Source organism: Paramormyrops kingsleyae, chromosome 4 (assembly GCF_048594095.1).
Source record: "Paramormyrops kingsleyae isolate MSU_618 chromosome 4, PKINGS_0.4, whole genome shotgun sequence".
NCBI lineage: Eukaryota > Metazoa > Chordata > Actinopteri > Osteoglossiformes > Mormyridae > Paramormyrops > Paramormyrops kingsleyae.
The window spans coordinates 15212924-15230582 of record NC_132800.1 but is presented as its reverse complement, the minus strand read 5'-3'; the positions used below and the strand labels follow the sequence as shown (position 1 = coordinate 15230582).

Sequence of the window (17659 nt, the reverse complement as noted above, 5' to 3'; positions counted from 1 at the left end):
TTGTGAGTTAAATTTAGTTGAAATGGAATAGCCAGCTCATATACTTTCTTCAGAATAATGTTATTTAGATCTGTTGCTGATTTTAATGTGCAGGTATGATAATGGATATTTTTAATTAGGATAAATATGTTTCTAACTGGATCAGATGTAACCAGATGTCACACCCCGCTCCGTCCGCTCCGCCACGCCCACCTCGTTACCTCATGTTCAGCCCTGATTGTGATCACCTGTGTCCTGTTATGTCTAGCTTGTCTTTTGTATTTAGTCCTCGTCTGAGTCAGTCTTCCCCAGACTCGTCATTGTATTGTCCGTAGATGTCCGTCGTTCGTCAAATAAAACCACGTTTACCTGAAGTCCTGGCTGCAACTCGACTGCTTTCCGGCTTGCCTGATCCTGAACGTGACAGAATGACGAGTCTCCCGAAAGACGCACTGCAGCAGGGCGAGGATCTCTAGCTTGTCCTGTTGCAAGAGGTAGCGTATTGGCGAGAGCTGCCGGAGATCCAAGAGGATCCCGGCTGCTACACCCTCTTCGAACGTAGCGAGGAGCTCCTCCAGGGTGTAAACCCTCAGACAGAGGGGCGCTACATGGAGGAAGTGCGCTCCCTCCTGAAGCAGCTCGTCCATCGGGTAAGGGAGAAGCGGCTCCAGCCGCTCGCTAGCACGGAGGTAACTCCGCCCCCACCTACCGGTCCCGGAAGGCGAAAAAAGAGGAGGCGAAGGGGAAAAGGGGAAGAAGCCACCCCGACGCTCTTCCTGGGAGCGTGCTCTCTGCTCCCCGCCTGGGATGACCCCGCCGCTACCCGCCTGACCAGCCCCCACCCGGAGAAGCCACCTCCGATGGAGGCTTACTTTTACCGGCCGGCGCGCCTGGGTCTAGGCGGGATACGCGCCGTGTGGGACGCTATTCCTCGGGTCCCGAGAGCCCTTAAAGGGGCAGCGCTTAGTCGCTCGGCGCCCCTCCTGCCGCCCGTGCCGGGCCTGCCTGCTCCAGACCTGCCCGCAGCACCGCCTGCTGCTGCTGCAGCCGCTCTGCCCGCGGCACCGCCTGCTGCTGCTGCCGCCGCATTGCCCGCGGCACCGCCGGTCCTGCCTGTCCTGCCTGACCCGCCTGTCCTGCCTGTTCTGCATGCAGTCTCTGCAGCTGCCACCGCTCTGCCTGCGGCACTGCCCGAGGTGGCCGCGGTTGAGCCCCCTGCTGGCCACGTGATGGCGGCGCCCGCTGCGGCACCCCCTGCTGGCTGCGTGATGGCGGCGCCCCCTGCTGGTCAGGAATTGGTGGTGCCCGCTGCAGCTCTGCCCGAGGTCCTGGCTTCACCTCCGCCGGCAGCTGAGGACACCGCTCTGCCTGCGGCACCCGCCGAGGCGCCCCCTGCTGGCCACGTGACGGCGGCGCCCGCCGAGGCTCCCCCTGCTGGTCGCACGCCCAAAGCGCCCGCCGAGGCACCCCCTGCTGGCCACACGCTCGCGGCCCTACCTGTGGCCGCCTCTCCCGTCCTGCCCTGTGGCCCTGCCTTAGGCCGCCTCTCCCGTCCTGCCCGCGGCCCTGCCTGAGGCCGCCTCTCCCGTCCTGCCCGCGGCCCTGCCTGAGGCCGCCTCTCCCGTCCTGCCCGCGGCTCCGGCTGCCCCGCCTGCGGCCACGCCCGCGGCTCCGGCTGCCCAGCCTGCGGCCACGCCCGAGGCTCCGGCTGCCCCGCCTGCGGCCACGCCCGAGGCTCCGGCTGCCCCGCCTATTCCCTCTTTAGAGGCCCTGACTTCTGTCCGCCCAGCACCGACCTCCCTCATGACTCACTCACCCTTGCCCCGGCGAGGTCAACAGCCCCCGGGACCCCGCCTTTCAGTGTCCCGCAAGGGACGGGGACACAGGCGTCGGGCCCGGGTCCCACCCGCCTTGCCCCCTGGCTCACCCGTTTGGCCCCTGGCTGTGGCTCGGTGGCTGCCTGCGGGTCCTCCGGCTCGGTGTCGGCGGTCTCCGGCGGGTCCCCCCTTGGTTCCTCGGTGCCGGTCCTCGGTCCCGCCTTCGGCTCCGTGTCGGCCGCCTCCGGGCCTCCCTGCTCCGGCTTGCCGTCGGACGCCGCCTTCCCTGGCTCCGGCTGCGCCTCCGCCTGCCGCGGCTTCCCCCTCCTGCCTGCCTGCACCGGTGTTCCCTCCTGCTCCCTCCATGTCCCCTCCGTCACTACCTTGTCCCGTTCCCTTGGCCCCTGGGTGGTCCCCTCCTGCTCCCTCCTCCCTCTCGCCTGCGGCCCCTCTGGCCGCTGCCTGTCGCCTGCCTGGGTTCCCTTGGGCTCCCCTGGTTCCTCCTCCCTTTCCCGTTCAGCCTCCTGTCTCTGCTCCTCCTCCCTCTGTGTCTCCTCCGTTCCCTCCTCGTCCCTTTGTCCCTCCTGTCTCTGTTTCTCGTCCCCCTCTGGTTCCTTCGTTCACTCCTGGCCCCTTCGTGTCGCCTGTGGGTGTTCCTGTTGTGTCTCCCTTTTCTGTCTGTCTGTCTGCCTTTCCTGTTCTTTGTCGTGTCCTGTCTTTCGTTTCGGCCTTGTTCCTGTTCTGTGTCTCTGGCTTGTTCCCTGTTCTTCGTTGATGGTTTTTGGTTTTGTCTTCCAGGTCCTGTTCCCCGGTCTCGTCTCGTCCGTCGCCTCCTCTCGGGCGCGCCCGGTGTGCGCACCTTTGGGGGGGGGTTTCTGTCACACCCCGCTCCGTCCGCTCCTGATGTGTGCCACGCCCACCTTGTTACCTCGTGTTCAGCCCTGATTGTGATCACCTGTGTCCTGTTATGTCTAGCTTGTCTTTTGTATTCAGTCCTCGTCTGAGTCAGTCTTCCCCAGACTCGTCATTGTATCGTCCGTAGATGTCCGTCATTCGTCAAATAAAACCACGTTTACCTGAAGTCCTGGCTGCAACTCGCCTGCTTTCCGGCTTGCCTGATCCCGAACGTGACACCAGACTAATATTTTTGCACAGGGTCAATTAAACATGAAAAGGGCGAGATATCAGACTTCTTTATAAAGAAGCACAAACAGGCAGATCAGGTTCAAACAGACAATAATCCCACTGGATCCCACAGCAGCTCCATACCTGAGACTAGTTAGAGTCAGTGTGGTCAGACTTCAGATCCACCAGCAGGTCAGAGCATCTACCAGGCAATCACATGTTTCAAACAATGTTAGAATTTAAGCTGAGCTTCAGGAAAGTTCAACTAAAAAAATCTAATCCTGTCATTACTTAACTCACAACAAAGTAAGTAGATGATGAGTAAATTATATTTTCATATTTTGAATTATATGTTGGTAATGAAATAGATTTGGGTTTTCTAAACACTTTCATTGTGTTTGTGTGTGTGTGCGCATCTTTGTGACGTATCAGGATACAAATTTGTATAATGGTATGAGTATGACAGGTATTTCAGGAGAAGGTGACTTATGAGGACATTGCCCATGCAATTTTCATTTTTCAAAAGGCTTATAAATATTTTTAAATGTTCCCTGTGACGGTTGGATTAGGGCAATAGAAAATAGTTTGTAGAGTATATAAACAATGGAAACCTATAGAATGTCCTCACAATTCACAAAAACGTGTGTGTGTGTGTGTGTGTGTATTTTCACTATTCTATGAGAACTAATGGATTGTGTTGTAAATAGATGTATCAAGGGATGACACAGAGACCTCTGGCTCTGAGCGAGACAGAGAGCCAGAGCTGACAGAAGATGTCATCGAGCCCCTTCCAGCTGCATCAGTATTTTTTGTTTGGTTGTTTTTTCTTTATGCTAATGTTTTTGTGAATGAACTCAGCATTGTTTTTGAAAATAAAACTTTTCAATTCCTTAATTTATTATTTCAACTTTATGAGTACAGTGCGTGTGTGTGTGGACCCCCTGAAATAGCAGTGGCCACCTCCTGGCCACCCCATGTAAAAAATTGTAGCTCCGCCACTGTTGTACCCGTGCGTCAAAAGTAGCAGTCGTTGAGATGGTCTCGCAGTTCCCTCCACACCATTGGAATTCCAAGTGGCATCGCTGCCTTTCGCCATTTGAGCCAGTCACGCAGACCATTTGAACAACTGGTACAGATGACATGTGGAGTCCAAGATTTATCCTGGTCTCCAGGTGGACAGCCAAAGTATAATTTATATATCTTCTTAAGATCTGCAGTGATTGGGCGACATTGTGTTTTCGTTGGGAATGAACCACACACAACAGAAACTGTCTGGATGATTAATACAATTTCTAGGCATAATAACAACTGAAAGCCAACACAGTTGATGCTGTCTGTCACCTCCGCCTTCGATTTCCAGGTCGATGACCCAGAATTCAAACTTGAGAGTTAGACTTAGTATTTCTTTTGCAACAATTCGAGAAATAATAAAAAATTTGTCGAGAAGCTTACATCAGCAAAACGAAACCTGAGGCACAACTACCTATGTTTCCCGCCAAACTAAGTTGTATAACACATGCGCATGCGCACTAGGTCAAATTAATTATACTCAAATCGCAACTAGACAAGTGTCAATAAAACATAAATCAATATCTAGTCACCTAGAGAATGGTGATGCTGTCTAACCTAAAAAACACAGACAACTCTTGTAATACACTTAGGCAGACTACATGTACATCATACTACATATAGCTTCATCAGAAAAACTTGACATGCTAGAGAAAAACAAAAGACAGAATTGAAATCAGCATGTAAAATAACCAACATAAAATTACCTCTGATGAAAATGAACTGTTAACCTGTGTTATTTTAGGCAGGACAATCTCTAACTGATGAGCAAGAACCTTGGCCATAATTTTGCAATCAGTGTTGATTAAACTAATAAGTCGGTAAGAGGAGCAATTTTTGTGGTCCTTTCCCTTCTTGAGGAGCAGGCAGACTGAGGCACTATTCCATATATCAGGTACTGAGCCAGAACATAGTAAGTCGTGGGTGTCACGCCCTGCTCTGTCCGCTCCTGATGTGTGCCACGCCCCCTCATTATCCACGTGTGCTTTCCCGATCGTGCCCAGCTGTTCCTTGTTAGTTTGGCTTGTCTGCTGTATTTAGTCCGCGTCTGAGTCTGTTACCCCAGATCCGTCATTGATGTTTGTTGGTGTCTGTACCCTGTTGTCCGGAATAAACCCCGTTTGCCTGCACTCTCGGCTTGCTTCGCCTGCTTCCCGGTTCGCTCGCTCACCTACCACAACAGAATGACGGATCTCCCCAACGCACCTCCGCAGGTCGACGATCAACGCGTCGACCTGCTGCAGGAGGTCATCTACTGGCTCCACCAGCCGGAGGTCCGGGAGGACTCCGGACTACTGGCCTTAGCCAGCAAAAGCGGGACCCTCCTTCAGGAGGTAACCCCGCTCACGGCGGCGCCTGTCATGGCGGAGGTTCGCGAGAACCTCCGACAGCTCGTCAACAGGGTGACGGAGAAGCGGCTTCGGCCGCTCGCCCTCTCCGAGACGACCCCGCCGCCATCGTCATGCCCCAGCCGCAAAAAGAAAAAGAAGCGGAAGGGGAAAGGAGAAGCAGCCGCCCCGACGCTCTTCTTGGGGGCTTGCTCCTTACTCCCCGCCTGGGATGACACCGCCGCTGCACCGCCTGCAGCAACAGCGCCTGCTGATGCTGACGCCGCACTGCCCGCGGCTGCGCTGCCTGCTGCAGCTGCCGCCGAGCTGCCCGCGGCTGCGCTGCCTGCTGCAGCTGCCGCCGAGCTGCCGCCGAGCTGCCCGCGGCTGCGCTGCCTGCAGCTGCCGCCGAGCTGCCCGCGGCTGCGCTGCCTGCAGCTGCCGCCGAGCTGCCCGCGGCTGCGCTGCCTGCAGCTGCCGCCTCTCTGCCCGCGGCTGCGCTGCCTGCAGCTGCCGACTCTCTGCCCGCGGCTGCGCTGCCTGCAGCTGCCGCCTCTCTGCCCGCGGCTGCGCTGCCTGCTGCCGCCGCCGATCCGCCCGCGGCTGCTGCTGCTGTTGCCGCCGATCTGCCCGTGGCTGCACTGCCTGCTGCCGCCGCCGATCCGCCCACGGCTGCGCTGCCAGCTGCCGCCCCCGATCTGCCCGTGGCTGCACTGCCTGCTGCCGCCGCCGATCTGCCTGCAGCACCCCGTGACCCGCCTGTCCAGCCCGACCCGCCTGTCCTGCTTGTCTCGCCTGTCCTGCCTGCTCTGCCTGCAGTCCCTGCAGCTGCCACCACTCTGGCTGCGGCACCCGCCGCGGTGCCCCCTGCTGGCCGCGTGCTGGCGGCTCCTGCTGCGGCGCCCCCTGCTGGCCAAACGACTGCAGCGCCTGACGAGGCGCCCCTTGCTGGCCGCACGCCCGAGGTGCCCGCAGAGGCGCCCCTTGCTGGCCGCACGCCCGAGGTGCCCGCAGAGGCGCCCCTTGCTGGCCGCACGCCCGAGGTGCCCGCAGAGGCGTCCCCTGCTGGCCGCATGCCCAAGCCCGTCTCGCCTGACCTGCCCGTCCAGTCCGGCCAGCCCTGCTCGCCGGTCCTGCCCGTCTCGCCTGTCCTGTCCGGCCAGCCCTGCTCGCCGGTCCTGCCCGTCTCGCCTGTCCTGTCCGGCCAGCCCTGCTCGCCGGTCCTGCCCGTCTCGCCTGTCCTGTCCGGCCAGCCCTGCTCGCCGGTCCTGCTCGTCTCGCCTGTCCTGTCCGGCCAGCCCTGCTCGCCGGTCCTGCCTGTCTTGCCTGTCCTGCCGGCTCTCGACCTGCCTGTCTCGCCTGTCCTGCCGGCACCTGAACTGCCTGTCTCGTCCGTCCTGCCGGCTCCTGAACTGCCTGTCCTGCCGGCTCTTGACCTGCCTGTCTCGCCCGTCTCGCCTGTCCTGCCCGTCTCGCCTGTCCTGTCCGGCCAGCCCTGCTCGCAGGTCCTGCCTGTCTCGCCTGTCCTGTCCGGCCAGCCCTGCTCGCCGGAACTGCCCGGCTCGCCTGTCCGGTCGGCCCAGCCCTGCTCGCCTGTCCGGTCGGCCCAGCCCTGCTCGCCTGTCCAGGCCGCCGCTCTGCCCGCGGCCCCGCCTGAGGCTAGCTCTCCAGTCCTGTCCGCGGCTCTGGCTGCCCCGCCTGCGGCCACGCCCGCGGCGCCGACTGCCCCGCCTGTTGCCTCCTTAGAGGCCCTGACTCCCACGCCCTTGCCTCAGCGAGGCCGACACCCCCCAGGACCCCGCCTGTCCGTTTCCCGTGGGGGACGGGGACACAGGCGTCGGGCCCGGGTCCCGCCCGCCCTGCCCCCTGGCTCGCCCGTGCGCCCCCTGGCCGTGGCTCGGTGGCTGCCTGCGGGTCCTGCGGCTCCGGTTCGGCTGTCGCCTCCGGGTCCCCCTCCGGTGCCTCGTCGCCCGCCTGCGGTCTCTCCGTCGGCGCCTCGTCGGCCGCCTCCGGGCCCCCCCGCTTCGGCTGGGCGTCGGACGGCGCCTTCCCTGGCTCCGGCTGTGCCTCCGCCTGCTGCGGCTTCCCCCTTTTGCCTGCCTGCGCCGGTGTTCCCTCCTGCTCCCTCCTCGTTTCCTTTGTCGATCCCTCCGTCTGTCTCCTTGTCCCCTGTGTGGTCCCCAGCTGCTCCGGCCTCCCTTCCGCCTGCGGCCCCTGCGGCTGCTTTCCCTCGCCCGCCTGGGTTCCCTTGGGCTCCCCTGCTTCCTCCTCCCTTTCCCTCCGTCCCGCCTGTTTCTGCTCCTCGTCCCTCTGTGTCTCCTCCGTTCCCTTCTGGTCCCTTTGTCCCGCCTGTCTTTGCTCCTCGTCCCTCGGTGTCTCCTGTGTTCACTCCTCGCCCTGTTGTTCCTCCGTTTTCTGTCCCCTCTGTGTCTCCTTTCTCTGTCTGCCTGTCCGCGTTTCCTGTTCTTTGTCGGGTCCTGTCTTTCGTTTCGTCCTTGTTCTTGTTCTGTGTTTCGGTCTTGTTCCCTGTTCTTCGTTGATGGTTTTTGGTTTTGTCTTTCAGGTCCTGTTCCCCGGTCTCGTCTCGTCCGTCGCCTCCTCTCTGGCGCGCCCGGAGTGCGCGCCTTTGGGGGGGGGTTCTGTCACGCCCTGCTCCGTCCGCTCCTGATGTGTGCCACGCCCCCTCATTATCCACGTGTGCTTTCCCGATCGTGCCCAGCTGTTCCTTGTTAGTTTGGCTTGTCTGCTGTATTTAGTCCGCGTCTGAGTCTGTTACCCCAGATCCGTCATTGATGTTTGTTGGTGTCTGTACCCTGTTGTCCGGAATAAACCCCGTTTGCCTGCACTCTCGGCTTGCTTCGCCTGCTTCCCGGTTCGCTCGCTCACCTACCACAACAGTGGGGTACAGGCATGAGGATTGGATGAAGTTCAGGCCAGAATGCCCTTATAAAACTCAGCCGGGTACCCATCCGGACCAGGTGACTTGTTAGAGGGCGTAGATCGAAGGGCTGCTAAAACCTGACCTAAAGAGATGGGACCATTGAGCCTTTCCCTGTCTTCATCTGACACAGTAGGTAATGGTATTTTATCAAAAAAATATTCCATTTCGGACTGTGAGACCACACTCTGTGATTTATAAAGGCATTCATAATAATTCCACCATCCCCCCACCTGCCCCTGATCCCCTAATTTGCCTCTCCAGTTATCAGGCAATAGGATTGTCTGATAACAGTGTATCAAAATAAAAGCCACGAGACATATAATGCATTTGCTGTAAAGCACTTTACTGTAAGTAGCAGGCCAAAACTATACGCTTCACACTATTATAATATATTTTATTCATTTGTTGCTTTTACACATTCAAAGTGGATACAATACATAAATAACTTTAAGACTTCAGAATTATCCCCACTAAAATAATAATTTAGCTGTTCATATAGGTAACTGTACTTGGCAAAAGCATGAATGAATTTCTACTGGTTTTAATCTCTCAAAAAAATAAATCACCATGTAAAAATAATCATTCCTTTACAAAATAATTGCATTTGATACAAGGAATTGTTTTGAGCAATTTGCTGAATAAACTCATTGTTATTATTTAATGGAACTCATATCTAAATGCAAAAATCTTAAAATTTTACGTAAAATTTGACTGCCTAAAATATTTTATTTCCACCTATGAATAACTGATATGGATAATATAAGGCACCTGTATAATTTTTGTATATTGACTTTCATGTTCATTCTTTCCCCGTTTTCCACAAAAGATTGTCAGGCCACCAGCTAGCAGAGGGCGCCATTGAGCAGTTCCACCATGTTCCTTTAACTATTCTAACGAGTTTCTGGCAGCACACCTGCAACCAATGGACCAATCACCTCTTTGTAGTTAAGCCCAGTGTTTCTTGCAGCCCTGGTTCAGTCACTGAACCTGTACCCATGTGGTTACTTGTGTGCTCCAGCCCTGTTAATCGCCTTGTTGTGTCTGTCCCATTGGATCAGTCCTCTCAGCTGTGGTCCCAGTCTGAGTCTGAGTTCCAGAACGGTGAAGGTTTCCTGGGAGGAGACCTGGATCTGAGAGGGGTTTGGCTCCAGTAGGTTCACCTTTGGCACTTTCACATTGTAGGAACATTTTTCTGGAACCAGAACCTTTTTACAGTACAGCAAACTTTTGTTGTGTTCACACAACAGGAACTCGGCCCGACTGGAACCCTTCCCTTTTTTAGGACCTACTCTAGACTAGGTACTTCTCCTTTGAAAATTAACTACTGGGCAGGTGCTTACATTGATAGTTTGCTGTGGTTGACCACAAGCACTGCCTCTAACTTGGTAGTTTTGTGGAAGTGTGGAGAAAATAGATGCAACTAGCTGAGCAAAAATTGGGCAATTGGCATTATTTTTGTACTGTACTTCAGTTAAATATAATAATGCATGTCCTTGAATCTCCATATTTCTTCATCAGAAGATTTGATCGATAACTAATATACTTTTCTCTATCACGTTAAGATATCTGCCAACAGTGCAGATATAAGGTTCACTGTCATGAAATGAAGGTCCATTCAGTATTTCACAGAGCTGGCAGCAAACCGGTCACAGCCAGTAGTCAAATTTCATACTATGTTTCATAGTAGTCATTTAGTTAATTGTGCTGGGATACATCTAATTGCCTGTTAACCTAATCAACACAGTTTGACTGTACTGTTGACATAAAACCCAGGATAGAGGGGCTCAGTGAACGTGGCCTGGACCCTGTGCAGGAGGGTCACTGTGTCAGAGATGCTGTAGAAGGACAGATTTCCTGCCCTGTGATCCAGGTACACTCCTATCCTGGGGGAGGGGGGGCCAGATACCGCAGTTTTCTCTTTATTGTGCCGGAACGAATAACTGGAGGGGTAGCAGTACAAACACCAGGACTTGTCATTGAATCCAAGCCAGCTGTCATCACTCTCTCCTTTCCTGCTGATCCCTTTATATGTGACAGCTATACCGGCCCCAGTCCCGCTCCACTCCACCTCCCAGTAGCAGCGCCCAGTCAGACCCTCTGTACACAGCACATAGAGGCGTGAGTCAAACCTCTGCTGGTGACCAGGATATGACTCTGTCTCTCCCTTCCATGTCACCACTCTGTTCCCCTCAGACAGATGGAGGTGTCTGTTTGCTGTGTTGGGGTCCAGAGTGAGCTGACAGGAATCTGATGGAGGAGAAGATCAGAAGGTGATGGTTTGGTCTTATTCACTCCTTACATTAAACAGGAATGTGCAATTGAAATGTATAGTCAATTTCTGTATTTAAATTTTACATAATTTTTCCATATTTCTTTATTTTAATTTTCATCTTAAGAGCATTTATAGCATTTTTGGAACATAGGTTTTAGATTAATTTACGTTATAACTGAAAACCCTTTAATATATCAGTGCCCCATAAATAAAGAATTATTAAACATAACTTTGCAAACAGCTCATGTAAATGTGAAAGGCCAGGAGGCAGCGGGAGAGAGAAAGAGAAGCTCCACTAGCAGAAGAAAATGAAACACAATAAAACACACTCCACCTCATACAGGGAGAGAGAAGCGTGTGTGTGAACAGACTCACATTGTAAGAGTTCTGCTCTGGTCCTGGGCACTAATACCGGTAGGATGGTGTCTTTGGTAACTAGGAGACAGAGAAACAGGGATGTGAGTAAAAGGAATTTACTTGTGGGAGATGGACTTCACTCACTGCAGAGACTACAGCAGCAGGGTATTATCATGAGACAAAACGGGCATTTTAACAAACTGCAAATCATGTTACACAATGCAGATTTTTGGTTTATACTGTAGAATGTAGAAGAAACATGATTCATGTGATCTTGGTTTTGCAGCCTGTAAAATTTAAAGCTCACTGTTTTTCACAAAGAGTCTTATTAAAAACCGAAACTGACTTGGTCACACCTTGCGTTATCCTGCAAGGCCAAGCCAGGCAACTTGTCAGAGGCAGCACCTATACCAACAAGCTTAATGACACACCTACTCCTGCACTCAGTGTGAGTTACTGTTGCCCATGCGCCATGCTGAGCATCACTGCTCTGTCCTGTCCTCCTTCCCGTCTGCCTGAGCCTCACCAGTTCCAGTCCCTTTCCATTCTTGTCTCCCTTGGACCTGCCTGTTGTTGTCAACCCATCTCTCAGGACCGACTTCCTCAGCTTTCAACCTCCCTGGATCTGTGACCCTGACCTGCCTGCCTGCCCAAAGATCGAAAACCACTAGTTCACAATAAGCAGATGAAGCTGGAAACCCATGAAGGGCAGAGTCGGATGGGCGCTGACCTTGACAGCTGACTGTACTACATACTCTCTCTGCATGGTCTACATTAGCATGAACAGACAGGAAGATACATTTATTAACCTGTATAATGGATCTCTGCCGTTATATTTTGACAAAAATTCTCCAGTTGATCCTTCAGTTCAGAAACCACCTTTGTTACATTCCCAAAAGAGCAGCGTGGACTGACGGAGATTCTGGGTCCAAATCCAGCTTCAGGGGTGACATGAAGAGTCTGGCACATCTACAGACACAAAGTCTGATTAAACAGTTTCATCAAAACAAATGTGTACTGGAATCAAATTAACATGACCATTAACATCTGACAAATGAAAAACTAGTTGAAATCCCATTTCTAATCAAAAAGTGCCCATAAGGCTCTAGTATAAAATATACAATGGCAAACAGTAATTAGCCAAACTTTAGAAAGAATGCATTAATCTATTGATTCATCTAAACGATTCATTTTCCTCCAGAAAACCAAACAGATCATTTTATTTAATTTTATTTTGACAACAATCTGAATGTGAATGCAGAGCTTTAGACAATGGATGCCGACAATACAGACATTATTTTCACCCCCAACAAAGCAAATTAGTTGTATGCCAAAAGTTAGTAATCTGTATAAATTAGGTGTATCCTTATGCTTATTAAATTCGATTAGCGGATCACGTCACTTGTTTTGGTAAATCATGGAAGCCATAAGCACTGAAGTCAAGACAGGGACAGCTCAGCAACCAGAGCATCTTTTAAAAGAGGAGATATTGTGGATAAACAATGTAAAAAGACAAAAGAATTTCCCTCGGGACAAATAAAGTTCTTCTTATCCTATCTTGTCTTGTCTTATCTTGTCTTAAGAAGATGTCAGTAATGTGGCGGTGCGTTTTGCTTTGTTGAAGTCTGACATTTTTTTTTTTTACCTTGATATAGTTTTCATTTTTTGGTAAAACTTTATAATACTGTTCCGCATTTAACAGGTAAATATGCAGGAAGCAAGCAGCAACAAAGGAGTAGTGCTTCATTAACACCTAAATTAGTACTATTCACTACTAAGGAATTATGCTTAATTACTCAATAGGTAATAGTACCTTGCTGAACAGCTACAGTAGCTGTCAAGCAACCCTCTCTTCTGTTTACTGTACGTCCCCTAAGGCTACAAGCAAGTCCTCTCTGATGGAAAATCGGGTTGGTTTCTTACTTCCCTGTGCCCCCAATATGTGACCCAGCATTTTTTGCCGGTATCAGCCCGAAACCGATAGTGGGTATCAGATCGGTGCCATCTCTAATGAAAACATATGAAAACATACATCCATTTGCATAATCTGGTTTTCCTATTGTGAAAATAGCTGTTCTGTTACCTGAAGGAAATGTATATGATCCTCTGTGTGTGAAAGCTGCTCCAGCTCAGAGTGTCTCCTCTTAAGTTCATTGATCTCCTGCTCCAGTATCTCCATGTGTCCATCAGCCTGACTCACTGCAGCCTTCTCCTGATCTCTGATCAGCTCTGTCACCTCAGAGCGTCTTCTCTCAATAGAGCGGATCATCTCAGTGAAGATCCTCTCGCTGTCCTCCACTGCTGACTGTGCTGAGCTCTGTTGGTGACACAGGGAGCAGAGGACAGTAAATTACAATTGGCCCCTTTTGAGACTCCAGAGAGCCTCATTGTACAATAGTGATGTGAGCCGACAGGAGGTATAAAAACAGCACAGGGCTGGGGTTTGGAGCGTCACCATGCTGGATGCCTCAGGTACTGAAACCCAGCCAGCACTGATTGGAAATGATCCCTCATTAAGCTCATACACTGTCAGCTGCAGGGATTTGGCAGAGACTGGTGGCTGTATGGGGCAGGTTGGTTGTCACCATTAGGTCTCGGTTTAATATGTGACTTGTGTTTATCTGAATAACACTGGGTTGTGAAAAGTTTCTTTTTCTCAAATAGGCCTTAGATGGTATTTCTCTAAATAAGCCATAACTGCTGTAAGGTCAGGTTAGTTAAACCCTGTTATATGGCTCCTTTGTCCCACCAGACATCTGACCCAAAGTAACCCACAGGGACCTTAATATGATTAATTATCACAACTCTATAAAGCTGCAATCTGTTGAATCTGAGAGAAGATCCAAGATGATTACAGACCAGCTGTTATCTTCTCCTCAGGTTCATACTCACTGTGATTGAGGCCACAGCCTCTCTCAGCTCCTGCAGCTCCTTCTCTCTCATCTGAATTCTCTGCTGTAATTCCCTCTGAGTTTTACCAATTTCTTTCTACTCATGGGAAAAAGATGACAAAACAATTTTCTTCTAATAACAGAGATTAAATTTTAACCATCCTGTCCAGGGTGGACCCCAGCCTTGTGCCCAGTGCTGCCTGGGAAAGGCTCCAGGCACAGTTATTGCTAAAAGTGAAGGTGCAAAAATTTCTCCTTAATCAGTTATAGGAAATTCTCAGTAGCAAAATTTCTGTTCATTTTTTTTGCTCTATCAACCAGACTTGATTTTTATTTTATGTTAAATAAATGAAATATCTAAATACAAATATAAACATTTGTAACACAATCTCTTAGCTCACACATCTCAGCCATTCAGATGCTCCTTCAAACAGTAAGTGAACCTCTGAACCATGTTTGTTTGTGGTTTGTATCCAGCTGCGGCCACATGATTCGACGTTTAAAGGGGTTTACAGTAGGGATTCAATGAGGACTTTCTCATACTTTAGAACATCTTGCATTTTCAATAACTTTTTCTTTCACTTTCCCAAACCAGACTTGATCTTGGTGTCTTTATTGCAGAGATGCTCAAACATGTTAAGACAAAGTCCATTTTAATGCCAAATAAAATTGTATAATTTATATAAGAGTGTTTCTGGCCTGACCTGTATCTCCGCCTTTCCTGCAGCAGCTGAGACTGTATCATGGCCTCTGTGATCATCCAACATACAGAGATAACAGATACACTGCTGGTCGGTACGGCAGTAGACCTCCAGGAGTTTGTCATGGTGGGAACAGACCTTGTCCTGCAGATGTCCAGTGGCATCAGTCAGCTTGTGCTTCTTAAAAACTGGAAACTCATAGTGAGGCTGGAGGTGAGTTTCACAGTAAGAGGCCAGACACACCAGGCAGGACTTGACAGCTTTGTGTTTTCTCCCAGTACAGAAATCACACTGTACATCTTCAGGTCCAGCATAATGGTCAGCAGGAGTAGCTGCTTGTAGTCCAGTCTTCTTCAGTTTCTCCACCACTTCAGACAGTATGGTGTTTCTGCCCAGAACAGGTCTGGGTGTGAAGGTCTGTCTGCACTGGGGGCAGCTGTAAACTCCAGCATGATCCTCCTGATCCCAGCAGCTCTTAATGCATCTCATACAGTAACTGTGTCCACAGGGAATAGCCACTGGATCCTTCAGTAGATCCAGACAGATTGGACAGTTGAACTGGTTCTGATCCACTGCGACACTGACTTCTGCCATTTTACCATGAAGACTGATAGGGTTCCGTTTTGTTTTCACTCACAGTCATCTGTGTGTGAGAGTGGGAGGAACTTCCTGCTTCTCAGGCTGCAGTAGGTGTGGTTTTGGATTGAGACCAGACTGAGAAGAGCAGACTGGGCAAACATTGGATTTCAAGTTTATGACTAAAGTAGTACTTCATGCAAATTTTGTACCTAACAAACTCAATTTTTATCTGTCTTATTTAACTGTTACTGACATTTTTTCCACAAACAAGGTATAATCCAAACATATAATGTTGTAGATAAGAATTAGGTAAAATACAAAAAGGTAGAAGCGAGTATAGTTTGTTTTGAGGCTTGTCATTCGTTTGTTTTTTTACTCCAGATTAAGCAAAAAGCTGATGGGTTTGAAGCTGTCATGTAGTAGCAGGTGTAACATGCAGGTGGAATTACCAAGTTTAGACAGAGCAAGGTTTTGCAGGTACTGATCTAGTAATCCATAGATTTGACTTTTACATTGTTCAACATTTAGGATTTCTTCGTTATGTTTATGTGTGTATAGTGGGGCTGTATCTGTTTTCGGAAGGAGAATCAGGTCACCAGGTTCAAAGTGATTATTAATATGCTATCAGATGGTTTTCTATGATTTCTAGGATGTAATAATGTAAATTAATTCTAGAAAATCACTGCACATTGCAGCTCCACCAGCAGCAGCAGCAGTTGGTGCCGAGGGCAGGGCGGCGTCAGCAGCTGCAGGCACCGGGGTCACAGGGGGCGAAGCCGCAGGCACATCGGGCGTGCGGCCAGCAGGGGGCGCCGCAGGAGCAGGAGACGACACAGGCGGCTCTGGGGGCGTCGCAGGGCGCTCAGGAGGTGCAGAAATGGCCTCGGGCGGCGGGTCAACAGGGGGCGCCGCAGGAGCCACAGACTCAGCACCAGAAGGGGCGCTACAGGTACCTCTGGGGGCTGAATGGGGATCACAGGGGCCTCGGGAACCTCAGAGGGCAGTGGTACAGCAGGGGCCGCGTCCTCCTCTGGAGGGGCCAGTTCCGACAGCAACCGGAGCAGCTCCCTCAAGGTCTCCTCCGCCCTCTCCAGCTGTTGAGGTGGAGCCGCCGGAGAGATGGCGGCGAACTCCCTCCGGAGCTGCTCCAGGAGCGCAACTTCTTCTTCTTCCGCGCTGTTGCAGCGAGACCAGGTACCGCGGGAGCTGGCTTCGGTCGCCGGTCAGCATCCGGCCAGTACAGGCTGGGGTTGCAGAATGCATAGTTTGCCGGGATCATCCTCGGCACCCCGGGAAGATCCTCCCACAGTTGTTTCGCCGGCGAAGTACCTGGTCTTGGTTTCGGGAGTCCGGACATTCGGTCATGATCCACGGGGAAGCAGGCGACAGATGCCGTGAATATAAACAAAAGGGTTTTATTTCCGGGACGACACACTGCAAGACACACGTAACATTACAATGACCGGACTGGGGAAACAAACGGAAACGCGGACTAAATACAATGAACTAATGACAGCAATCAGAAACAGCCGTAAAACACTGGGAATCCACATGAGGTTAACGAGGGGGCGTGGCACATGAGAGGAGTGGACGATCGGGGCATGACACTTATAATGCTTTATGAATGCATTGTAATGTGTTATGAATGTGTTCATAGATTCTTATAAACATGGCGTTTACAGAAAATGTCACCAAAAATTCCTATCAACTAGTGATGTCATAGCTTAACGCATTACTCACACGTCTGTCGTTTAGGCTATACCATATAGTCTAGGTGTGTAGTAGGTTGTACCATCTATGTTTGTATACTCTATGATATTCGTCACAACAACGAAATCACCTAGTGACGCATTTCTCAGAACATCTCCCTGTCATTAAGCAATACATAACTATACAGTACTTTATTTTCAATAACTATTTTGACTAAAGAAACTAAACTTACAGGATGGACCAGTTTCTCCACTATTTCTCTAAGCAGGCATGATTTCCGTGCCTGCAAAGCAGACATTCTATAAATACCTGTGTAAAGACTCATGTCATATGTTTCACATCCAAACATATATTTATGTTTTCTTTCTATAGCCTATGTTTCATAAATAATTTTTGAAAGTTTTTGGCCTGACCTGTATATCTGCACTTCCTGTAGCAGCTGAGACTGTATCCTGGCCTCTGTTCATCCATCGTACAGAGATAACAGGGTATCTGCTGTGTACACACTGCTGGTCGGTAAGGCAGTAGGACCTCCAGGGGTTTGTCATGGTAGGAACAGACCTTGTGTTGAAGTTGGCTGATTGCATCAATTAGCTTGTTTTGTTTTCCAGCGTTTGGTGATGTACTGTGTTGAAGGCTGCAGAGAGGTCTAGCAGGACCAGGAAAGATGACCGAGCAGCAGCTCTCACGGCTCACAGAACATCCAGAACTTCCAGGATGGCGGCCTTAGTCTCGAGGTCTGAAGTCAGACTGGAATGGGTCCAGGAGGTTGTTCTGTTTGAGAAATTCAGAGACTTGACGGGATGGCACATTGAAGAGTTTTAGATATGAAACAGAGGAGAGACTGGTCAATAATTTTCAATCTTTGATCAGGTGCAATTGTGGACTTTT

The 17659-nt window shown here is 51.0% G+C and overlaps 1 protein-coding gene across 1 annotated transcript; it reads right to left on the bottom strand.

Annotated features, from left to right (window-relative positions):
* Positions 1 to 8575: 8575 nt before the first annotated feature.
* Positions 8576 to 17591, bottom strand: LOC140588757 (tripartite motif-containing protein 16-like). Its single transcript, XM_072710735.1, has 6 exons — positions 14483 to 17591; positions 13780 to 13875; positions 12971 to 13204; positions 11697 to 11856; positions 10906 to 10965; positions 8576 to 10505 (listed from the first exon to the last, which is right to left on the bottom strand). Exons 1-6 carry the CDS (start codon positions 15071 to 15073, stop codon positions 9994 to 9996), a joined length of 1653 nt encoding a protein of 550 aa, XP_072566836.1. The 5' UTR covers positions 15074 to 17591; the 3' UTR covers positions 8576 to 9993.
* Between the last annotated feature and the right edge of the window lie 68 nt (positions 17592 to 17659).